The 26284-nt window shown below is 42.0% G+C and overlaps 1 protein-coding gene across 1 annotated transcript in view; it reads right to left on the bottom strand.

Moving 5' to 3' along the window:
* The window catches only part of ATP8A2 (ATPase phospholipid transporting 8A2), a 528491-nt gene that overhangs the window by 439973 nt on the left and 62234 nt on the right, over positions 1 to 26284 (bottom strand). The window contains exons 15-21 of the mRNA XM_054719729.1: positions 15412 to 15517; positions 14716 to 14798; positions 10624 to 10673; positions 8312 to 8381; positions 5994 to 6078; positions 4803 to 4942; positions 1862 to 2000 (exon numbers count right to left, since the gene is read on the bottom strand). Of these exons, the coding sequence (XP_054575704.1) occupies positions 1862 to 2000; positions 4803 to 4942; positions 5994 to 6078; positions 8312 to 8381; positions 10624 to 10673; positions 14716 to 14798; positions 15412 to 15517 (673 nt within the window). The remainder of the gene's footprint in view (positions 1 to 1861; positions 2001 to 4802; positions 4943 to 5993; positions 6079 to 8311; positions 8382 to 10623; positions 10674 to 14715; positions 14799 to 15411; positions 15518 to 26284) is intronic.

Consider the following 26284-nt stretch of genomic DNA (forward strand, 5'->3'; position numbering starts at 1 on the left):
GACCCCTTGAGGGATGTCCGACTGCCTGTTTAGGCCCAGTGGGATCAGGCCTAAACGGGCAGTCAGACATCCCTCTCACAATCCAGGACTGCTGGCTCCCAACTGCTTGCCTGCCTGCCTTCCTGATTGCCCCTAACCGCTTCTGCCTGCCAGCCTGATCACCCCTAACCACTCTGCTGCCAGCCTGTTTGCCCCCAACTTCCCTCCTCTGCCAGTCTGGTCACCCCTAACTGCCCTCTCCTGCAGGGTTGATCACCTCCAACTGCCCTCCCTTGCAGGCGTGGTCCCTGTCAACTGCCCTCCCTTGCAGGTCGGGTGCCTCCCAACTGCCCTCTCCTGCTGGCCATCTTGTGGTGGCCATCTTGTGTCCACATGGGGGCAGGATCATTGACCACATGGGGGCAGCGATATTGTGTGTTGCAGTGATGATCAATCTGCAGATTACTCTTTTATTAGATAGGATAGAGGCCTGGTACAGGGGTGGGGGCCAGCTGGTTTGCCCTGAAGGGCGTCTGGGATCAGGTGGAGGTTCCCTTGGGGTGTGGGGCGGCCTGAGCGAGGGGCCTGTGATGGTTTGCAGGCCGGCCACGCCCCCTGGCAACCCAAGCAGAGGCCCTGGTATCTGGAATTTATTTTCCTTCTACAATTGAAACTTTGTAGCCTGGATCGGAGCCAAGCCTGGGGCTCCCTCAGAGGCTGGCAGCCATTTGTTTTGGGGTTATAATTGAAACTTTGTTGCCTTAAGCGGGTGGGCCCGGCCAGGGTGTGTGGAAAGCTTTGCTTCCCCTGTTGCCGGCGGCAACCCTGGCCTGCTCTCTCAAGCTCCATTCTGCCGCCATTTGTTTGAATTTGTTTACCTTCTATAATTGAAACTTTGTAGCTTGAGTGGAGGCTTAGGCCTGGCTAGGGCAGGCGGAAAGCTTGGCTTCCTCTGTTACCTAGGAAACCTTGCTCTCTGTGGCTGTAGCCATCTTGGTTTGGGTTAATTTGCATACTTGCTCTGATTGGATGATGGGTGTGGCTTGTGGGTGTGTCGGAGGTATGGTCAATTTGCATATTTGTCTATTATTAGATAGGATATATATTAAAGCCTAAGCGACCGTCCAACCATCCTACCGTTCGCCCGGTAGCTATGATGCACAATGACCACCAGGGGGAAGATGCTCTGAACAGTAGAGGAAGGAGCCCGATTCCTCAAGGAATTGGCCATGGGTTAGGTTGCTGCTAGGGCACTGTCCGCCCCGAATCTGGTTCACCCGCACCCCAGACCCGGAGAGAAGAGAAGAGGGAGCCAGATTCCTCCCAGAGTTGGCCGTGAGTTAGGTTGCTGCTGGGGCACTGCTGGCCCTGAATCTGCTTCACCCACACCTCGGACCCAGAGAGGTCCCTTGGCCTGGCCTGTGGGGATCGGGCCAAAACCGGCTCTCCTACATCCCCCGAGGAGTCCCAGATTGCGAGAGGGTGCAGGCCAGGCCAAGGGACCCCACCGGTGCATGGCCTCTAGTAATTATATAAAATAACTGCATATGTAAACTTAGTGAAAACATGCTCTTAGTATCTTAGACTATAACTCTGTGAAGAAGGCAATAATAAAATCAAAGTTGTTAACTCGTAAATTCTATATCCCACGTAACTGTGTTTAATGCTTTTCAGAAAGATGTAATATTTGTAATGTTTATAATGGGTAGATAATGCTCCAAAGACTATCTTCATTTGATTTCAGTAAAATTTTCTTGGCTTAGGATGAAGAGTTCTATGAAATATAATCTTCAATGCATTTGAGGAACCCCTAATTGCTTCTACAAGACACTTTAAAAACAACACAAAAACCAGCATCAGGGAATTCTTTTAAATTAATTACCTATATTGATTGCAGTTTCTTGTTTGTCTCCTGTCAGCACCCATATTTTAATTCCTGCCTTCAGCAGATTTGCTATGGTTTCTGGAACACCTGCTTGAAGGCGATCTTCTATGGCTGTGGCTCCAAGTAAAAGTAAATTCTAGATTGAAAAATATCTTCAATTAAAGATTGGTACATAAGAGCAGCATTTATGGCAAAACTCTGACAAAAGAAAGGCAGTCAAAATGTTGTGAGACAATGATCATGTTTCCTCTACATTAAACCTTTGTTTTCAGATAGTTAATGATATCTAGATGTGTGGTATTTCCAAGCTATTGCCAATGTCCGGACCTCTCCATACACATAGGCATCCAGTACTCATTCATTTCTTGGTACATCGGCATTTTAGAACAAAAGTCACCTAGCAGAACAGGTGGGTAAGTTATCCTGATGATATTAATAGTATATGAGCCCTCCCTTGTAACTCTGAAAATGACTCAAGTATTATCTATATATATAAAAGCCTAAGCAACCATCACAACCAAACAACTAGAACAGTGATGGCAAACCTATGACACGCGTGTCAGCACTGACACACGTAGCCATTTCTGATGACACGCGGCCGCATGCCGAGGATGAAACATTTGCTGCTCCTGAGGATGAAACATTTGCGACTAGAGTCTTGGAGTTAGTTTTTTCCTCAAAGTGACACACTACCCGAGTTATGCTCAGTTTTTTGGCCAAGTTTGACACACCAAGCTCAAAAGGTTGCCCATCACTGAACTAGAATAACTGGAATGATCAGTTGACCAATCCCTATGACGCACACTGACCACCAGGGGGCAGATGCTCAATGCAGGAGCTGCCCCCTGGTGGTCAGTGCACTCCCACAGCCAACCTCCTGCAGCCGGCCAACCGCCCGCGGTCCCTCCCCCAGCTGGCCAACCTCCCACGGTCCCTCTCCCCGTCCTTTCCCCCAGCCAGTAGGCCCCAATCATTGGCAGTGCAGCAGTGAGGGAAGGAAGAGGGGGAGAGGCAGGGAACCACACAGTGGCAGGGTGCCAACGGTAGCAGTGGTGTCCAGCGTCTGTTCCTTCCGTGCCCAGCCCAACGACCATAGCCTCCTCTCCCAACCCTGCTGGGGCCTTTGGGCCCCCTGCTGAGACGGGGAACCGGGGGTGGATGGTGGCAGACAAAGCCCCTTTCCTGGGGGGCCAAGGGCCAGCTCCCTCCTCAGGACCTGCAGCCAACCTCCCGTGCCCTGTCCCTCCCCCCAGGCCGGCAGGCCCCAATTGGCCCACCGCAGTAGTGGCATGGTGGTGAGGGAAGGAGTTGGGGCGAGGCGGGGAACCGTGTTGACATCCAGCGTCCGTTCCTTCAGCGCCCCGCCCCGCAACCGTTAGCCAGGTCTAGGGACCCCACCCATGCATGAATTCATGCACCAGGCCTCTAGTGTTAGAGTTAAAACATGAGAAAAATGAATTCATTGAAAAGAAACTAATTCAACTGATGAGAAAAGCCAACTATTTCTCGAGCATCCACCATATATGCCTGGCATTGCAGGTGCAGGTCACCTACTTAATCACTTTTTTCTGACTCCAAAAGTAAAGCAGGGCAGGTTGAATTCAGTTTTACTCCCACCCAAAATCCAATAAAATGACAAACAAGTGAATGTAAAACTCAAAAACTGAGTATAAAAAAGCAAAGTGGAAATAAACAACACACACACACACACACACACACACACACACACACACACAAAGAGATGAAAAAGGCAATCAAGTGATGACTTCAGAGTTATAAGAAACTGAAAAATGGATGGACCAATGGTTGCTGATATGAAACAGAAGAAGTTGAAATCAAGCTCCCAGATTTGAGGTGAGAGAAAAAAAAACACAATCAAACAAATGAAAAAAACTACAGGCCAAAATGGAGTCACTATCACTAAGCCATGCCACTAAACCAACACTTAACCTTTTGCACTCGGATGTCAAGATTAAAATTACTCTTTGAATGTATCAATAATTTGAAATATAAAAATATCCAAATAAATAAGTTTGTATGAAAAGAAACTCCAGTTTTTTATTCTACTGCCGCGCTTTGTAAAATCTGGGGTATTTAAAAAATTAAATCCCGAGTAGAATAAAGGAATCGAGAAAAAAGCAAGTGCAAAGGGTTAATAACTAATCTAATTGCATTTTCAGCCTCTCCCTGCAATGAAATTTTAAACCAATCAGGCTGGAATTTCCTGAGAAATACTAGTGAGGTAATCTGCATAATAAACCCCCTACCACTCCCTTCCCAACAAAAGATAACCCAGCCTAAAAATAATCCTTTCTTTTCTTTTACTAATAACTCCCCTGACACACTGTCAGAGCCTATACAAACCTTCAGAGCACCCTTCTAATTGCTAGATGGGACGCTACCAATTGTTTAGTAAAGCCAATAAGATCTTCAAATTTACTCAGTTGAATTTTTCCCTTTAACAGAGGGAATCAAATGTATAGAAAGGTACCTAAGGTCTTGGGATAAAATGAAGAAGACAACAACAAAAATCAAAGTAGGCAACATGGAGTAGCAATGGCAAAACTTTACATTATTAGAATACATAGGTGCGAGAATTCTTAGTATGTACAGTGTCCTACCAGCCTATGAATTCTCATTGCTTAACTCAATAGGATGAGATCATCTTGCTAAGCCTAATCTTAGGCAGACCCAGAAAATCATTGACCTGAAACTTCTTAAGAAATCACTAATGCTTAACTGAGGGCAGCTACACCTCAGACGATCCATAAAAACTAAGAGTTTCTTAAAACAAGGTAAGAAATGGTTAAAAGCTAGTGGTTGAGATACCAGAAATTAGAACATCACTCTATAGCAAAAATATTCCTGCTCCAAGACTTTGTTCAACAGGTGGGTAAGCCCCTTATTGGGCAGTAAGGACTTTATCATGTGCAATTACCTTCTCGATGATCTCATAACACTCCTCCAGCCGCTGAGCTCTGTCTTTCAATATAGTGCTGGCTTCCTGATAGACTTTCAGCCACTCCTCATAATCACTCTCAGAGAGGTCAGCATACGCCAAACAGAGAGTCCGCAAGCCTGCAAAACAGCCACAGTATATCCTGATGATGCCACTAGTGGTGGGGGCAAGCAGGTACCTTCCCTCCTTGCTAATCTCATGTGGCTCCATTTCATACCAGCATGCTCAAAAACTTAAAAAAAAAACCTGCTGCTTTTTAGGTCACTAATTCAACTTGCACACATCTAAAAAGAGAATTTAAAAACAACTCTACTGTATTTTAACATAAACCACCTTTTCTATAGATTTGAGAGTACGTGAGAAGCCGTGAGAGTGAATTCCCACAGTAGAGAAGTACGGGAGTTATGCAGGCTCCATCTTTATATGTGCAGTAGCAGGTATCAGCAATTAGAGGAGGCAGGAGGTACATTTCAAGACAGCAATAAAAACCCAATGTGCTACCCTGTGAAAGATCCAGACTTTCAAGCAGCCGTGTGTGTGTGTGTGTGTGTGTGTGTGTGTGTGTGTGTGTGTGTGTGTATGCGCGCGCGCCTGTGCATGCAGCCATAGGAACACATGAAGAAAAAGCAGCAGTCAGCACTTCAGCAAGGCTCCAGCTTTCATCACATTCCCTTGCAGGAAACCCTGACATCAATGCTGTTTAAAGCCTTTCAGAGAACTCTTTCCTGTTCCTCTGTGCGTCCAATGAATTATTTCCTGAAGTCATTAGCTTCCTCTGTACCCCTCACGCTGGGTAAGCCAGTGTCATAAGGACCACAAGAGAGGGACAGGAAAATAACATGAGTTTTCCAAGAAAGGGACCCATAACTACAAGCTGATTGTACAGACAGCTTTGGCCTGCCTTTTCCCTCTGCACTGCTGGTGGGAGTCAGCAGAGACAGATGTAGGTAACTGAATATGGAACTTGCCACACATCTTGTCACTGCCAAGGGCACAGAATGTGGAGGATGGGCACAGGGGTTAGCGTTAGAAACGTATACTCCTCTAAAGCCAGCCATGTCCAACCATAACATGTCTATTCGGAACATGACTGCTTACCCAGGCACCAGTCATAGACCCTTGAAAGTATGACTTCAATGGTTAAAAATAGCATTTCCAAATTTTACTTACCTTCTGTGGCAAAATATTCCAGATGGCATAATGTTTCCTCCATGTATTTTGAATCTTTCGAAAGTCTACTAAAAATTACATTGTCCTATAAAATAAGGAAACAGTGTGACTGACAAACCATAAGTAAACCTTTGGTTAGCATTCTGAACACAGCTTTGTTTCAATGGTGTTTATTTTATTCTCATGAGAATATTGAGTGGGCAAGTAGGAATATTGTTTTTAGCTGGATTCAGCCATGAGCTTTGGAAAACAAATTGAGATGGATGTGTCCAAATAAAAACAGTCATGGGGATGTAAAGTACTGCACAGGGAATATAGTCAATAATACTGAATGACTATGCATGGCACCAGGTGGGTACTTGAGTGATCTGGGGATCACTTTGTAAATTATAGAACTCTCTAACCACTATGTGGTACACCAGAAACTAATATAAATAAGACTGAGTGTCAGCTGTAATTGAAAACTAAAATTAAAAATCTACACTAATAAAAGAGAAATATGCAAATAGACTGTGCCTCCACAACACCCATCAGCCAATCAGGCGTGAGTATGCAAATTAACCCAACAAAGATGTCGGGTTAATTTGCATACACAGGCGCAAGGCGGCTGGGCAGGGCAGGACGCCTGCTATGAGGGGGCGGGCGGGGAGTGGAGGGAGCTACAGGACCGGCGCTTCAGCTGGGAGTGAAGACTGTAGGCTTCCGGGCGGCTGGGAGCGAAGCCAGGGAAAGGAAGGCCTATTCTTGCACAAATCTTCGTGCAACAGGCCTCTAGTATAATAACAAAAGTTTTAAACAAAAACATGTTGGGAAGACCATCGATGTCAGCAGAACCATCCAAGACACAATGGTGCCACATTCTCCCAAATTTGCACAACTCACACCGAAGTTTATAATACCTTTGTACAGAAGTGAGAGGGGAAAGTCCTAAATTGTTCAAGTACTCTTGCTTCCTGACACTGCAGAAGCTCCTAACGAGGGAGGGCACCGCCCATGGAGCATGGAACCCCTTTCAGCAGAGAAACACATCACCCTCTGACAATTTCCATGACTGACAAGCAGGGCTGAAGGACTGGACAACACAGATGATTCATCTAATATGCTATAAACTGTACAGTTTTAGGACACAATTCTATTTTAAAGAAATCTAGTTTGGTTTGGGGAGACAGGTTGAAGAAAATTAAATACTATAAAAATAAAAACTGCACTGTAGCATTTCCATATTTACACTGTTTATTACAACCTTCCTCTGTGCCACTCCCATTGCCCCATCTGTACTTGCTGTGGTACTTAGAACACAATGGCAAATAAACAAACAAACAAATAAAACACTTAAAAAGCCTATCATGTGCAAACATAATCTTGATTTCAGTTGTTACTATAAACAGAATTCTTTAATGAGTCCAGATAAAATGCCTTTAGAATTCCCATGCATGACTCATTTTTTAAAAGCTCTAGCTAAGTGTCCTGAAATAAGAAAATGCTTCTTCCCACAATTGATAAAGGTTAGTAAGATTTTCAACTTCATATTCTTGACACAGACTCATAAAATGAGCTTAATAATTCTTTCCTTCGACACATAGGACCATAATTTAATAAGATATAGTTTTGCAAGTCAGGCTCATATACAGTAACATCTTTCCTTAAAGATAATACATTTAGATTTGATTACTGGGAGGCAATCAGAACAAAAAGCCTGAACTAGGAAACTGACCACAGGGGTCAGTAAAAATATGGCCACATAACCCTCTGTGATGAATAAAAAAATAAATCACAAAAATTGAGAATTGCTGTTTTAAGTACACATATATATACAATCTTCATATATCTAATCATACAGGGTGGGGCAAAGGTAGGTTTACAGTTGTTTGTATGGAAAAAGACAAGTAGGTCATGATTACAACAGCTTTATTAACTGGGTTTCCCACACTCACAACTATAAGCCTACTTTTGCCCCACCCTGTATATATAGGGATTATCACAAATTACTTTATCTTCCCAAAGTTACCACACAAGAGTGGTAAACTAGAATCAGAATTCATACTCCTGGGATTTTCCATGACACAGCAAGTTACTGTTTCTGAAGCCAGCTGTTGACTATAAGCTAGCTTTTCACTGGCCATCTTTGCCACCTTGGCTTGAACCACCATTATCGTCAGTGGGCTTCTACTACGAAGTCAACCTGATGGCTCACCTGAAAGAACCTTTCACCCTTGGGCAAATGACCCAGAATGACGAGGACAGCCTTTGGGAAAAGCCACAGATTAACAGCAGGGCTGCCAAGAACGCCCTGCTGTGCAGGACTAGTCAGTACTTACAGCCCCTTTACAATAGAGCCGGAGTTGTCCTGAAGGAGTTCGAACAATTACAGACATTCTCTTTCTGTCACTGTAGATATAAAAAAGGAAAAGAAAGTTCTCATTGGTCTGTTTTATAGGACCTCTGTCCTATGATTAAACACCAAACAAGTCAAAAGGTGGTCTGGCAAGCCCCAAAATGACCAAGCTCCATTTTTCCTTACCTTTTTCCTCCAAGTCAGATTTTAATTGTATATCTCCTATTCTTTTTATTTACGTATAATGAACTAAACCTATTCCTTTCCCTGCCATAAAAAACTCACTAGTGTAGCTATTTATAGTCAAAGACACAGAAACAGAGAATTTGAGCATCTACTATGGACATCTAATTCACTTCTGACAATACTCTGTAACAATATTTCTCTTTATTTTGCAGTTCAAAAATATTAAGTAACCTGCCCAGTAAGAGCAAAATGGAGAACCTTCACTGTAAATCCACCTAACTCAGAAGTTCCTCATTGTATCTTTTAACTGGAGGAGAAAGAAATCACTAATTCATAGAACACCCCTAACTGAGCACTAAGGTACGATCTAGCACTCCTTTCCCCACTCCAACATGGACACTTCCTTATTCATCTTTCATCGTAACCCATCCTCACTCAGGAAGCCTCAATGGCTCCCCATTGCCTATGGATTCCTCTTCCTGCTGATCTCCAGCCAACTCTGCAGCCTCCCCTGATCTCCCACTAACCCTCTCACACACCAGGCTCCCAGCCCACCAGAAGCCTCACCGTTCTCCTTCTTTAGCCCCTCAGTTCCATGCCTTTGAGACAACATTTTATCCTCCTGAAACATGTCCCAACTACAGTGGGCCCTTGGTCCCCCACCTCTTTGGCCTTTGAATAGGTGATTTCCAATGGACTGTAAGCTCCTAAGACTAGGGGACATTATCTCTCCAGCTCTGTGTAAATCCCTGCATCCTAACCCACAGCACACTCTCTGACCTGGATTTGAATTCTCTCTGAGCTACCTGGTAGCCAGGTGCTCTAAGCAAGATTATTCACCCCAAATTTCAGTTTCTGTATAAAGCAAGGTTGCCACCAATTACTTCAAAGAAGTGATTAAGTGGCATCTAGAAAAAGATGAGTCAACTAAAATGAAACAGAACCACAACTATAACCAGAAATGATTTTTGTTCCCTCTTATTCTCCGATATTTTTTAATAGATTCTCATATCTCCATCTATATTCACCTATTTTTATCTAACTCCCTTTCCTCCTCCTCATCCCTCCAATAACTGCTGCCCCAAGTTAATGCAGCCACATAACAGCACAGTTTCCAGGCCATCAACAAGAGATGGGGCACAAAACATCTGGAGAGATGTTTACATCTGGAGAGATGTTTAGTATGCCCCTCACCTCCACACATGGACCTGTCCCCAACCCCCTATGTGAACTACTACTATTATCAACCACTTTCTCTCCCACTGAATACTCAATCCTAAGGATTCAAGTTTGCAGTCCTAAAACTAAAGACTAGGCCTGGGAAGCATTTCCTAAAAGAGGGTAAAAATTGATCTTTTTCAAATAGCTTATAAAGCGGACAGAGCAAACAACTTGTGAATCATTTAACAAAGGTTGTTGAAAACTCCACCTAATTTCAATAATAAGAAAAGATGCTTTGGCGGTAACAACAGGAACTTGCTCTAGTATGGACAGTTCAATGTTGAGAAGGGGAAAACAAAACATTAAGATACTTTTATAACAAACTGTGAATGATCTAGGGAAACAAGCAATCCAACAAGTATTCCCAGATCGAAATTAAATAAACTACACTGGGAAGACTAAGTCCGAATACGGAGAGTTGCCCTACTCAGACCAAGTCTGTAGTGGGATGAATTCATCTTATCTATTCTTCTTTGTCAGTTTCCTAGATCCTGTATGGGAGTACTCAGATGGACCTGGGAAAACCAATGGAAATAATGCCCTCATCACATACTCCAAACTATGCAGGCATGTCTGTGGATCCTGATGCGAGAACACCAGGTTCTCAAAAGCTAAAGAAAAAGAAGGATATGGAAGCACAACATTTCATTTGAAAAAAAGAAAATTTACCTACTTTGCTTTCTCTAATGAATCACAAATTCCAGAAAGAAGAGGGTTTATGGAGATATATTTACTATATTTAATACTTAAGTGCTATATTAATCATACCATCATACAAACACAATGATGAAGTTATTACACACACACACACACACACTCACATGTATATGTATAATTATATGTACATGTATATGTATTTTATTTCAAATGCATGAAAGAGAAACATACCTAGAAAATTCCAGGACATTAAGGATTCCAAATGTCTGTTCCTGTCCCATCTAAAGAAAGAAAAACGGGCTCTTAACTGAGATGCAGAGTATTCAAATCTCAAAACAACTGTTTCCCCATAAACCTCTCCACATATACCTCTCTCCTTCATCTCTCTCTTTCTCCCTCTCCCTTTCATTCCTCTATGCCCCTGCAAAAGCTTTTTCAATAATACTGGTTTCCTACAAGTCAGTCTGGTGGTGTCATAGCTCCCCCTTCTGGTAAAAGCTTCTAATTTTTCTCTAGTTAGTTTGGCTGCATAGCTACTTTCAAGACATGAAAATAAAAAGACAACTTTCCGGCCAGTTACACTTCTGAATTCTGAATTTAAGACATTTTATAGAACTATGTGCATACACTATAACATCCCCAGGGCAACCCTCTATAACACCACACATCAATTTTGTTCAGCAAAATATATGACTATTCACACTGAGATTCATAAAGACTATAAATAGCCTCATGTCAGCTCTGGTTAGGTTTATCTGCCAAATGCCTATGTCCTAAATTTAGGAAAAATTTTTATAATTAAAATTTTCTTAGAATTTAGATTTAAAAATAAGGAAATATAAATCATCAGATTTTAGGACAATTAATCAAATATCCTTTTCTTCAGGTTCTTCAAAGTTGGAACCTCAATGCTCTCAATTTTTCCTCAGAATATTCCAGATTATGTATGTGCCATTTTCAAGCTATTTGATCAAATTTTGTCTCTATTTCAATACATCACAGTGAAAAGAATGTGGGCTTTGGAGTTCAACAGATATGAGTTTGAGTTGTTTCTCCACTAAGTGTGTGACTTTCTTATAAATGGTGATAGTACCTGTCCCCTAGATTAGAGAGAAAAAAATGAAGTAACATGCAAATTACCAAGTGCATGATTGACACACGGTAGCATTGAATAATCATTATTGTCCCATCCACAACTCCCCACCCCTTCTTTTTGTATCCTAAAATATAACTAACCATCTGCTTAAACCAGCCTTCTTCAGCCTTCACTCCCCTCTTTCTGCAACCACCAGTTCCCTTTCTCCTCAGCCTGTCCCAACTTTGTTAAATTCCTGTGCCCACTGTTAGCCTCCTGGGCACTAGGACCATGATGGCCAGGAGCCCTCTTTGAACTGCTGCTATAGCAACCATTCCTGTATGCAGCCCAAGGACTTGGATATTAAGATCAGTAAGGTCATAAATAGCTGCTAACCAACTTGAGAATTTGTGGTTTGATAATACCCCAGTATTAATGGTTGAATAGCATTTTAAAAGTTTCTATCTATCTATCTATCTATCTATCTATCTATCTATCTATCTATCTATCTAAAATGCTAATATGTTAAGTGTCCTTCCCTCCTTCCGGGTAATGATGTCAAGTAGCAACACCTGGCTTCCTCTCCCTAGCGATGACAAGCCTCCTTGTAGTTTCTTTAGCCCAGGAACATAACTTGCTTTATAGCCAGGTGGAAACACTTTATACTGTAACCAAATGTCTGTGAAGAGTTTTCCCGTGCCTCATCTCATTTGATCCTCACGGAAGTCCTGGAGTAGGTAGATAGGAGACTCAGTGGGACCCTATTTTCTTTTCATTAGCCAGAAAACAGAGATTTAGAAAGCTTAGAGACTTGACCCGACTGAAAAGAAGTAAGAAATGGTGGACCTTGAAAATGGCTTCAGGTTTTCTCACTGCACAGAATAAAGTCAAACACTACTGCAGCCCTAGCCGGTTTGGCTCAGTGGATAGAGCATTGGCCTGAGGACTGAAGGGTCCCAGGTTCCATTCCTGCCAAGGGCACATGCCTGGATTGCAGGCTTGATCCCCAGTGTGGGCCATGCAGGAGGCAGCCGATCAATGATTCCCTCTCATCATTGATGTTTCTCTCTCTCCCTCTCCCTTACTCTCTGAAATCAATAAATATATATATTATATATATATATACTGCTGCAGTTAAATATTTTACCCTTTGTTCCCCGTGTGGTCTACAATAATAATCTGATTTGTGTTGATATTTACTGCTGTGTTGCTGACAATTACCTGAAAGAGAAGTTGGGATGCTTCACTGGGCTGGGAAAAGTTTAGCTAAATCAGAAAGCAGGTCTATTTAAGCAAGTTTGTTCTATATCTATAAAAGGCTAAGTTGACTCACACATGCACAATATATATAAAGCTCTCGCTGGTACCAATCACACACGTATGTTTCCATCTGTCATTGTCAATCGTGAATTTGGTTGACACTTCTATTATAGAGAAAGAGTGAATAGCGATATTAAAATATTTCTTCTAATTAATTTCCTTTCAATGTGCACGAATTCATGCACTGGGCCACTGGTATATATATAAAAGCCTAAGTGACCAAACAACTATCGGTCGACTGGTTGCCATGATGCACACTGACCACTAGGGGGCAGACGCTCAACGCAGGAGCTGCCCCCTGGTGGCCAGTGCACTCCCACAGTGGGAGCCAAGCTCAGCTGACTGACGGACACCAGACACAGGGCTCACGGCTGGCCACCACAGCCCAGAGACCGCAGCGGAGTGGCAGCAAGCCTACCAAGTGGTGGCGGCAGCAGGCACAGTGGGGCTGGGATAAGCAGGCGTGGAAGGTGGCGTTGGACTGCCAGTTTGGGCCTAATCCCTGCAGGCCATGCTGAGGGAACCCACTATAAGACAGTCTTTTTTACTTGCAGAAATATGGCCTTAGTAGTTTAATAAAATGACCAAGGAGTGTCACTCCACTTTTCATCATCAGCTGACACAGTGATGACATCAATTGGCTCTCTAGTGCCCCCATATCTGTCCGGCATTTTGACAGGGCAGAAGCATCCACTCTCTCCTTGTCTCTCCCACTGTGCCCGCTCGTCCACATGGCCTCCCAATCCCACTGTTATGCAGACAAACACCCATACAACTGAACGTCCCATATGAAGGTCTAAATAAAAGTGTCCTCAAAATGAAGGGGAAGACTACATTTATAAAAAACTTCTATGAAAAATATTTCACTTTTAATTGTACACTTCCCTAAGCAAAATTCCCTTTGTTGTATGAAATAAAGTAAAAATAAATATAAGCTGATCTCTGTACTCCATAAGAAAATAAACTGAAAATGTCAAGAAATGGGCACTTGTATAAGTTATAATATTGTATAGGTTTTGAATATAAGTAAAGAAAAAATGGACTATTGCTAAGTCAGGAACAATATCAAGTTATTATGTAAGTTAGAAGTGAATTTCAAATGCATTAAAGAGGTCTAGGGGTTTAAGGATGAATAAACCCAAAAACCGTAACAATCAATGAGTGACCCCCAAATTGAGGGGCAGAGAAAGAGAGGAGAGAGGAAGCAGTGGCTCTCTCCAGGCCCCCATCAACCCAGACTGGAGTAAAAGGCAGCCCCACCAGCTGGCCACCTGGCAAACACCAGTGCCTCGCCAGCCCTAACCTTCAACTTCCCCTGTTGGCCATTCTCAAGAATCCCTATGTGACCTTATTCTTGACTTAAATTTGTTCCTACTACCAAATCTTCCCCTCAGGCTTCTTGAGAGGGAAAGTAAGAAAAGATAAATAAAATTAATCAACCCCTGGGCTGAAGGGAAAATAAAAACTCCTGAATATAAAAAGGATCCTCAGTGCCAGTTCCTTTCTCTCCCAGCCAAGGAGACTGAAGCAATAGAGCAAAAGCCTCATTGTGCAAGAACAGCTGGGCACGAGGCCACAGGGACAGCCTGCAGAAGCTGCTCTCAAAGCAAGTGGGCCCTGCAGCAGTTTCCCAACTATTACTCAACAGAGAGGAGGCCTCCTAAATGCTTTACTGCAAATAATTCCTCATCTGTGTATTGACTTGTCAAGAAGCATCATTAAGAGAGAAAAATTATTGCAAATGCAAAAACAATATTAATGAGCTAATAAAATTACATATCATTTTCGGTTTTTCTACAGGCCTACTTTCTCACAGAAAAATAAAATAGACATTTAGCTACCATATTTACAATAGACATGCTATTTCAAATATACAGTCTTCAAAAGAGTAGGTGATCTACAAGGTGGAAGGTGCCCATGTCACTCACGGCTTCTATGATGACTGAGTACGGTGTCCTGCCTGTGAACACGAAGCCCAGTTTCTTAGCTCCTTTCACCAAAGCAGCTTCATCTGTCAATCAAGAGTTGATGAAACATTGACTAAGCGCTGGTAATGCCAGAATTCTGCTTAGCAAGTACTGTTTTTCAAATTAGCAAAACCCACACCAGTTAAAGAAGCCTGGCCTCATGTGCAGCTCGGTCTAGTTTAATGACTTCTGCTAGGACAGTGGTCGGCAAACTGCGGCTCGTGAGCCACATGCGGCTCTTTGGCCCCTTGAGTTTTTAGCAAAGGCCAGCTTAGGAGTACTCTAATTAAGTTAATAACAATGTACCTACCTATATAGTTTAAGTGTAAAAAATTTGGCTCTCAAAAGAAATTTCAATCGTTGTCCTGTTGATATTTGGCTCTGTTGACTAATGAGTTTGCCGACCACTGTGCTAGGAAATGCAAGATGGCCTGAGGCCTCCTCCTGCCATCAAAGTGTTACTGTAGTCAGTAGAACCCAGCACCAGTTTTCCATAGTTTTAATGCTTACAGCCTTAGCCTGTAATCTGTGTGAGGCCACAGGCAAATAGTGAGGTCTTTGTGGGGTGGGATATACCATCACATCTCCCACAAGTAATGCAAACACCCAAGGCTCCAGAGAAGGGGATAGCAGGGCACATGGGCCAAGAGGTCTCACCTGGGGAGGAGGCCTGGTAGATGATGTTGTCTCCATCCTTTTCGGGAACAACAGTGTGGCACACAGCCAGAAGGGTGAGGAACTCCTGTATGCAATGAGCTGTGGGCTACAAACAGAAGAGCAAGTTAATCCTTCTGCTACAACACCACTGACACACATCAGAGTTAGATTCAAGTCATCTGTTGCCTACAACCCTGGAATGGCTTTCTGCTCTCTTTAAACAGAGGTTAAGATCCGTAGTGTGGACTCCAGGTCCCTGTGATTTGGCACCTGCTCACCATCTCCCGCCATTCGCCCTCCTATGCTCTCTACCAGTCACTTGGGTCTGCAGTTCTTCCAACAATGCTCATCCTTCCTATTGTTCCATCACTGCCCCTTACACGTGGTCAGCCAATTCTATTTACTCATCCTCTGGGATTCAGTTTACCAGTCAGTACATCTAAGAAGGCTGTTGTCACCCTTCTTTTGGAACATCGTTCTTGAAGTGTTAGTCCTTGTGGTCAGGTGAGAACAAAGAGGAAGCCAGTGCCCCATCCTAGGACGCCCCCAGTACCCTGCCACCCCCAGGCTTCCTCTTACTTCTGTAAGAGCCAGGAGGGTGAGCAGGTTGTCTTGCTCATGAATGTATGCTCAGGCCAAGCAAACAGAAGGCACTCAAATCAATGTCAGATCCCCGTACCGAGAACTGACTCAGCAACCACTGAGTCCCTGGTCCTTCCACGCCATCGCACTGAACACTTGTTCTACATCAAGTCTGCTCTCTAGCTTCGTAATCTCAGTGTCCCCCTGGCCTATTATATTTTTAAAAAAACAAAATTGTCATGGATATGTATTTAATACATTTCTTTATCCTCCCCAATCCCCACACAAAATCCTGACATTTTTCATTGGGATTAGACTGTATTTATAATTAGTGGAGAAATGACATCTTAATATTGTCTACCTAAGAATACTGTATGTACTTCTATTTAATAAAGACTTCTAAAGCTTATAAATATGGGTGCTGATATTTTATTAATTTATTATTAATTTGTTAATATTATTAATTTTTATTCATTCAAAAATATCTCTGTGCCTACTGTATATGTGAGGCACTACATTATTGCTATTTATATTATTAATGTAATCTTATTTCCATTATGTTTTATAAGAGTTTATTGTTCATATGTAAGTAAAAACATGTAATTTTATAAATTAAGTCAATATCCAATTGTAACTAAACTCCTACTCACTCTCCAAGGTGCAATTGACTCTCCTAGCTTTTTAGGGCAGACAATGATATCATCCCTATTCTTTTCCAATATATAGACTTGTTTAGCTCCCACCTGTCTGCACTTTCAGAATGATGTTCAAAGACGGGGTGACTCCAGGTTTCCTTGTCCTGAGGTTATTTTAAAATGACTATCTTCAATGTTTCACTCCTAAATAGGCAGCTGACCATAAATTTGAGATAGATTTATATTTTCACATTCAGAAAACAATTTTGTGTTTGCCATTTTTTATGGAGTTTTCTTTTCTTTCCTTGTTTTGTTTTTTATTTAGTCACAAATGGATAGTGACTAACATTTTTAGTTTCTCCTCTGACATGCTAACGTGATTTAAAAACAACTGCATGGAAACAGTCACAACAGTCACACAGCTACTTCTATCTGCCTTCAGGAAAAGGAAATGCTCATTAAATTATAGTTCAATGAAATTTTATAATTAGAGGATTTACAAATTCCCCAAGGCCTACACTGCAAACGTGGTGAGGAAATTTTATCTGAAAGCACATTCATTTCAGAATTTCACTTCCAGACTACCTTCTGCATCAGAGAACTACTATCTAGTCCTGCATGTCACCTTTCCCACAATGAAACAATATAAAAAGTCTTAAATTTAATAGCAAATAAATAAACTCAATAGGAAATATTTTGAGCATAATAAAGAAGAGTTGCACATACACTCAAATTAAGTTACCTTGAGTGAAAGGCCAGATTAAAATTCTTAAAGATCAAAAATATCCCCAAGACAAAATTAACCCACCTTTGGTAACCTACAGAACCTGACATCCTGTAACAAATTAGGGAAGGGAGACAACTTAATCGAAGCCTATGGATAAGATGTTTGTAATATATTTAGACAAGTGCTCCATGTTTGAAAATACACTTTTTTCACTAACTTCTAAGAAGGAAAATACTGTATAATGTTAAATAACTGATTGTTTATTAGAGAATGTATGTGTGTGCGTGTGTGCATCATTTTACAAGTTAAACAAAATAGACATATAATATTTAACATTTTAGCCATCTCTAAGTGTACAATTCAGTGGCATTAAATACATTCACAATGCTGTGTATCCATCACCACTATCTGTATCTAAAACTTTTTCATCCTCCCAACAAACACTGTACCCATGAAACAATAACTCCCATTTTCCCTAATCCCTTACCCCTTGTAATCTCTCTTCTGCTTTGTCTCTATTCTACGTGCCTCATATAATTGTAATTATACAATATTTGTCCTTCAGTTAACATTTTAATCTGCACCAAATGCTTTGTACATCCAGAAATGAATATATTCAATTTATTTAATATAAAAAATAGCAGATAACTATACAGGTCTAAAATTATTTTACATTTCAATTTGCAGCTATAAAGTATATAAATAATATATATATACAAATAATTTATTCTTGAAGACTCAAGCTCAAAAGTCCTAGGCATAATACAGTTATGTTTTCTTCCTTGGTAAATCTTTGGAAAATTATCCCACAAATTGAAAGTCACTGGTTAGTGATATAATTAAGGGACCACATGAATTATTCCTAGAGTTGATTCTCTAAGAGGAAAATTCCATCTTGACTATCAGTCCATACAAGACTTGAAAGGACCCAGAAAATAAAAAATGATGACCCAGGGAAATCAGAAATTCTGTAGCACTCCCTTGGGAGGAAAGTTAGGGTTTTTTCCTTGGTTAAATGCTTTAATTTTAGTCAATGGTCCCAAGGGAATGTAGATAAAAATGTGGGATATCCATAGGCTTAAAATCCTAAACTGCTTGCCCTAGCTGGCTTGGCTCAGGGGATAGAGCGTCAGCCTGCGGACTGCAGGGTCCTGGGTTTGAGTCCCAAGGGCACATGCCTGGGTTGTGGGCTCGATCCCCATGAGGGCATGCAGAAGGCAGTCGATCAATGATTCTCTCTCATCATGGATGTTTCTCTCTCTCCTTCTCCCTTCCTCTCTGAAATCAATAAGGAAATATATTTTTTTAAAAGCCTTAAAAATCCTAAACTGCTTCTTCTCTTGCCTCAACCATATTTTGGTAAAATAACCAAGTGATCTAATAGACTCTGCTGTGTGCCTGAAACTAGCACAAAATGATATTGGATATAAACTGTAATTAAAAATAAAATTTTAAAAATGTTTAAAAACACCCATTGGGTATATTTAATTTAATCCCACACCTTACCAAAGAAAAATATTAGAGCCTATAGTCTTCATCATTTACAGTGGAGCTAGATGTTGAAGGTAATATGGGCTTAATTAATGCAATAGCCAAAATGAAGAACGGCCTCAGAAGGATTCAAGAATCCTGGAGAGAGGGGAGAAGATGACGGCTGGCAGGACGGAGCTGAGGGAGAGGAAGTGAGTGAGTGAGGGATGAAAGGAGAGTGTGTGGATGTGTGTGGGTGTGTGTGAGTGAGTGAGGGGATGAAAGGAGAGTGTGTGGATGTGCATGGGGTGTGTGTGAGTGAGTGAGTGAGGGTGTGAAAGGAGAGTGTGTGGATGTGTGTGGTGTGTGCGTGAGTGAGTGAGGGGATGAAAGGAGAGTGTGTGGATGTGCATGGTGTGTGTGAGTGAGTGAGTGAGGGTGTGAAAGGAGAGTGTGTGGATGTGTGTGCTGTGTGTGTGAGTGAGTGAGGGTGTGAAAGGAGAGTGTGTGGATGTGTGTGGTGTGTGTGAGTGAATGAGGGGATGAAAGGAGAGTGTGTGGATGTGTGTGCTGTGTGTGTGAGTGAGGGTATGAAAGGAGAGTGTGTGGATGTATGTGCTGTGTGTGTGAGTGAGGGTATGAAAGGAGAGTGTGTGGATGTGTGTGCTGTATGTGTGAGTGAGTGAGGGTGTGAAAGGAGAGTGTGTGGATGTGCGTGGTGTGTGTGTGTGAGTGAGTGAGGGTATGAAAGGAGAGTGTGTGGATGTGTGTGCTGTATGTGTGTGTGAGTGAGGGTGTGAAAGGAGAGTGTGTGGATGTGTGTGGTGTGTGTGTGTGAGTGAGTGAGGGGATGAAAGGAGAGTGTGTGGATGTGCGTGGGGTGTGTGTGAGTGAGTGAGTGAGAGGATGAAAGGAGAGTGTGTGGATGTGTGTGTGTGTGTGTGTGAGTGAGTGAGGGTGTGAAAGGAGAGTGTGTGGATGTGTGTGCTGTGTGTGTGAGTGAGGGAGGGAAAGTTAAATCTCGCAGGAGCTGCAGGGGCTGGCAGACAGGCTCTCCTTGACAAGGAGAGACGACCACCGCTGCGGGCACTCCCCGGAGGGTGGGACTCCAGCACGGAGCCCACGCCATCTTGAAGGGGAGAACGGCCTTTTTTAGGAACTCATCAACACCACCAACAAGACAGGCCTTGGAAGTGCCCCGCGACCCAGTAGCCCCTCCAGCCAAAATCCTGCTACCCCAGCTGCACACCCGCGGACCCTGGGACCTCCACCTCCAAAGGTGCACCGTTCAGCAGCAGTAAGTGCAACCTCCCTCTCCCCAGAGGCAGAACTCCGGATTAGCGTGTTTCCAACCGCACAGGTAGACAGGACACTCCACTCCTTAGGCAGCGCTTAGGAGCCGCTGAGAGCCCCCGAGGGTGTGATTCTGCACAGACAAGGGCATGGGGCCCCACAGTAGAAATTCTGAATTCCCTCTTCCTGGATAATTGCCCACATTCACCTGGCTCAACCGCGGTGCCAGGACCCCTCAGAGTGCATCAGAACTCTGTGCCCTGAAAGCGCACCTCCACAGAGGCGAAGTTTGAATAGTCAAGCACCCTGAGCCCATCTACCCACAGGGCGCTAGTGGGAGCCACTGTGAGCTCTCTTTGGGTGCGATCTTGAACAAGCGGGGGTGCGCACTCCCCTCCAGCAGTAGAAGTTCTGAATTCACTTAGCCTGGATACTGGCCCACAGGCACCTCAATTGCGCGGCTACACTGCCAGGGCCCCTCAGAGTCCTTCAGTGTGCCTCGCTGGCAAACGTACCAAGGGTGCTCCTGTGAGCCGCCTCTGGGAGTGAGCGCCTATCCACCACAGGTGCAACAGCAAAAGCTGGGTCTGCCCACCCCACGACTGCAGAACTCTGGGCACCACAGTCACGCCTTTCCAGAGAGCAGGCCCCCTGAGCCCCATCACCCCAACAGACAGTTCCTGGGTGCCACTGTGAGTCCCTGCTGGGCACGCGTGATTACATTTAAGGGTGCAAGACAGCAAAAATTAAGACACTCCCCTCCAAAGCAGCTGACTTCTAGACACCGCAGTTGTGCCTCTCAAGCTCGCAGGCCTACATCAAGAGAACCCAAATAGCTCAAGTAGGGAGCTACACTAGATTAAAAAGCCCAGGAGAACTGAGAGATTACGCCAGTAGCACCATCCCCAAAAGAACCTGGGTAGCAAAGCAATTGGATCCACAATTAAAACATTACAGGAAAACATGGGAAGACAAAAAAGCAATCCCCAAAGGAAAGAAAAAGAAGAATCACCAGAAAGGGAGTTAAATGAATTCGAGGCTAGCAGCTTATCAGAGATAGAATTCAGAGTAATGGTTATAAGGATGTTTAAACAGCTGGATGACAAATACACACAACTCAATGACAACTATCAGGAGCTGAATGAGAATGTCACCAAAATGAAAAGAAACCAAGAGGAGATGAAGAACGACATAGCTGAAATAAAGAACACAATGGAAGGTTTAAACAGTAGACTAGAAGAGGCTGAGGACTGCATCAGCGAATTAGAGGACAAGGTAGGAAAAAACACACAAACACAACAGCGACTGGAAAGAAGACATAAAAAGCAAGAGGAGAGCCTAAGGGAGCTTTGGGACAACACAAAACGAAACAACATTCACTTAATAGGGATACCAGAAGGAGAGGAAGAGAAGCAAGGAATAGAAAACCTGTTTGAAGAAATAATGACAGAAAACTTCCCTGATATTGGCCAAAAAAAAAACTATGCAAGTCCAAGAAGTACATAGAATCCCAAACAAGTTGAACCCCAAAAGACCGACACCAAGACACATCATACTTAAATTGGTGAACACCAACGACAAAGTAAGAATCTTAAAGGCTGCCAGAGAGCGACAGAAAGTTACTCACAAGGGATCTCCTATTAGAATATCAACTGATTTCTCAACAGAAACACACCAGGCCAGAAGGGAATGGAATGAAATACACAAAGTGATGCAAAGCAAGGGAATGAATCCAAGAATACTATACCCAGCAAGGCTATCATTCAAAGTAGAAGGTGGAATCAGAAGCTTCAGAGACAAAAAAGGGCTAAGAGAGTTTATCACTACCAAGCCAGCAATGCAAGAAATGCGAAAGGGACTGCTGTAAAAGGAAGAAAGAGAAAGGCAAGAAAAAATACAAACACTCAGGAAAAATATGACAACAAACATGTCCTTGTCAATAATAACATTAAACATAAATGGATTAAATGCACCAATCAAAAGACATAGGGTAGCTGAATGGATAAGAAAACATGACCCATATATTTGCTGTCTACAAGAAACCCACCTCAGAGCAAAGGATTCACACAGACTGAGAGTGAAGGGATGGAAAAACATTTTTTAGGCAAATGGAAATGAGGAAAAAGCTGGGGTTGCGATACTTACATCTGATAAAATAGACCTCAAAGTAAAGGCCATAATAAGAGATAAGGAAGGCCACTACATAATACTAAAGGGAGCAATTCAACAATAAGATATAACTCTGGTAAACATATAAGCACCCAATGCAGGAGCGCCCAAATACATAAAAGATCTCCTGGAAGATATCAAGGGAGAGATCGACAACAATACAATCATAGTAGGGGACTTTAATACACCACTGACATCACTGGATAAATCCTCTAGACAAAAAATCAGCAAAAAAACAGCAACTCTAAATGACACACTAGATCACATGGACCTAACTGACATCTTCAGAGCATTTCACCCCAAAGCCATGGAATATACGTTCTTCTCAAGTGCACATGGGACATTTTAAAAAATAGACCACATATTGGGTAACAAGCAAAGTCTCCCCAAATTCAAAAAGACTGAAATCATATCAAGCATTTTCTTAGACCACAATGGCATAATATTAGAAATAAACTACAATAAAACATTCCAAAAAATTTAAACACTTGGAAACTGAATAGCATGCTACTAAACAATGATTGGGTTATCAATGAGATCAAAGAACAAATTAAAAACATTCTGGAGACTAATGATAATAGAAACACAACATTGCAAATCCTATGGGACACAATGAAAGCAGTCCTGAGAGGGAAGTTTATAGCTCTACAGGCCAACCTCAAAAAACAAGAAAAAATGGTAATAAAGCATCTAACTCAACAACTCAAAGAATTAGAAAGACAGCAACAAGAAAAGCCCACAGTGACCAGAAGGAAGGAAATAATAAAGATCAGAGCAGAAATGAATGACAGAGACCAAAATAAAATACAAAAAAACAACAAAACCAAGAGCTGGTTCTTCAAAAGGATAAGCAAGATTGATGAACCTCTAGCCAGGCTCACCAAGAAGCAAAGAGAGAGGACCCAAATAAACAAAATCAGAAATGAAAGAGGTGAAATAACAACAAAGTCCACAGAAATACAAAGGATTGTTAAAAAATATTATGAACAACTCTATTCTAACAAACTAGATAACCTGGAGGAAATGAACACATTCCTAGAAAAACACAACCTTCCAAAACTTACTCAGGAGAATTTTAAGAATCTAAATAGGCTGATAACTATGGAAGAAATTGAAGCAGTCATCAAAAAGCTTCCAGCAAACAAAAACCCAGGGACAGACGGCTTCACAGGGGAGTTTTACCAAACATTCAAGGAAGAACTAAAACCTATCCCCCTCATACTATTCCAGAAAATTCAAGAGGAAGGAATACTTCCAAACTCCTTCTATGAAGCCAGCATTTCCCTAATACCAAAACCAGATAAAGACAACACAATGAAAGAGAATTACAGGCCATTATCCCTCATGAACATAGTTGCCAAAATCCTCAACAAAATTCTAGCAAATCGAATACAGCAGTACATCAGAAAGATCATACACCATGACCAAGTAGAATTTATCCTGGGGATGCAAGGATGGTACAATATTCGCAAATCAATAAATGTGATACATCACATAAACAAATTGAGAGATAAAAATCATATAGTCATATATATTGATGCAGAAAAAGCATTTGACAAAACCCAACACCCTTTCTTGATAAAAACTCTCAGCAAGGTGGGAATAGAAGGATCATACCTCAACATAATAAAAGCCATATATGACAAACCTACAGCCAACATCATATTCAATGGGCAAAAACTAAAACCATTTCCACTAAGAACAGGAACAAGACAGGGATGCCCACTCTCACCACTCCTGTTCGACATAGTGCTGGAAGTACTAGCCATTGCAATCAGACAAGAAGAAGAAATAAAAGGCATCCAAATTGGAAAAGAAGTAAAACTGTCCTTATTCGAAGATGACATGATACTGTACATAGAAAACCCTAAAGACTCCATCAAAAAATTATTAGACTTAATAAATGATTTCGGCAAGGTAGCAGGATACAAAATTAACACCAAGAAATCTATGGCATTCCTATACACCAATAGTGAAGGTACAGAAAGAGAGACTAAAAAAGCAATCCCATTTACCATCGCACCAAAAAAATTCAGATACCTAGGAATAAACTTAACTAAGGAGGTAAAAGACCTATACATGGAAAACTACACGACACTGAAAAAAGAGATAAAGCCATAAACAGTGGAAGAAGAACATACCATGTTCATGGATTGGTAGAATCAACATCATCAAAATGTCCATACTACCCAAAGCAATCTATAAATTCAATGCACTTCCCATTGAAATACCAATGGCATATTTCACAGACCTAGAACGAACCTTCAAACAATTCATCTGGAATAAAAAGAGACCCCGAATAGCTACAGCAATCCTGAGAAAGAAGAACAAAGTAGTGGGGATCTCAATACCAGATATCAAGCTATATTACAAAGCCACTGTTCTTAAAACAGCCTGTACTGGCACAAGAACAGACATATAGATCAATGGAATAGAATAGAGAACCCAGAAATCGACCCAAACCACTATGCCCAATTAATATTTGACAAAGGAGGCATGACCATACAATGGAGTCAAGACAGTCTCTTCAACAAATGGTGTTGGGAAAATTGGACAGATACATGCAAAAAAATGAAACTAAATCACCAACTTTCACCATACACAAAAATAAACTCAAAATGGATAAAGGACTTAAACATAAGACAGGAAATCATAAAAATACTGGAGGAATCCACAGGCAGCAAAATCTCAGACATATGCCGAAGGAACTTCTTCACTGATACAGATCCGAGGGCAATGGAAACTAAAGAGAAAATAAACAAATGGGACTACATCAAAATAAAAAGTTTTTGCACAGCAAAGGAAACCATCAATTAAACAACAAGAAAGCCCACTGCATGGGAGAACATATTTGCCAATGATATCAATGATAAGGGTTTAATCTTCAACATTTACAGAGAACTCATACAACTTAACAAAAAGAAGATAAACAACCCAATCAAAAAATGTGCAACTGATCTAAATAGACACTTTTCCAAAGAAGACAGAAGGAAGGCCAAGAGACATATGAAAATCTACTCAAAGTCACTAATCATCAGAGAGATGCAAATCAAAACAACAATGCGGTACCATCTCACACCTGTCAGAATGGCTATCATCAACAAATCAACAAACGACAAGTGTTGGCGAGGATGCGGAGAAAAAGGAACTCTTTTGCACTGCTAGTGGGAATGCAGACTGGTGCAGACACTGTGGAGAACAGTATGGAATTTCCTCAAAAAAATAAAAATGGAACTCCCATTTTACCCAGTGATCCCACTTCTAGGAATATATCCCAAGAAACTAGAAACACAAATCATAAAAGATATATGCACCCCTATGTTCATAGCAGCACAATTCACCATAGCTAAAATTTGGAAATAGCCTAAATGCCCATCAGCAGATGAGTGCATTAAAAAACTGTGGTACATCTACACAATGGAATACTACGCTGCGGAAAAAAGAAGGAGCTCCTACCATATGCAACAACATGGATGGAGGTGGAGAGCATTATGCTAAGTGAAATAAGACAGGCAGAGAAACATAAATATCACATGATCTCACTCATTTGTGGAATATAACGAACGGCATAGACTGAAGAACAAGAACAGATGCAGAGACCGAGAAACATCGATCAGAACCTCAAACATCAGGGAAGGAGGAGGTCGGTGGGAGTAAGGGGGAGAGATCAACCAAGGGACTTGTGTGCATGCATATGAGCCTAATCAATGGACACAGATAACAGGGGGGTGGGGCATGAGTGGGGGGTGGGAGGTAATGGGGGGATAAGGACACATATGTAAAAATAATAATAAAAAAAAATTTAAAAAAATAAATTGTAAGGCAACCAGAACCCCAAGAATGCCTGAGAAAGTCTTTCCTGCCAAGCTAGCAGTCATCAGCTGTATGGTAATATTACCTGGGACAAATGGGGAATTATTTTGGACTTATGTTCCTGACCCTTCATGGGTAAGAGTCCTTACATAGGCTGATCCTCTGCCTAATGTAGTCACCAATA

The sequence above is a fragment of the Eptesicus fuscus genome, chromosome 7 (genome assembly GCF_027574615.1).
Source record: "Eptesicus fuscus isolate TK198812 chromosome 7, DD_ASM_mEF_20220401, whole genome shotgun sequence".
NCBI classification, from domain to species: Eukaryota; Metazoa; Chordata; class Mammalia; order Chiroptera; family Vespertilionidae; genus Eptesicus; species Eptesicus fuscus.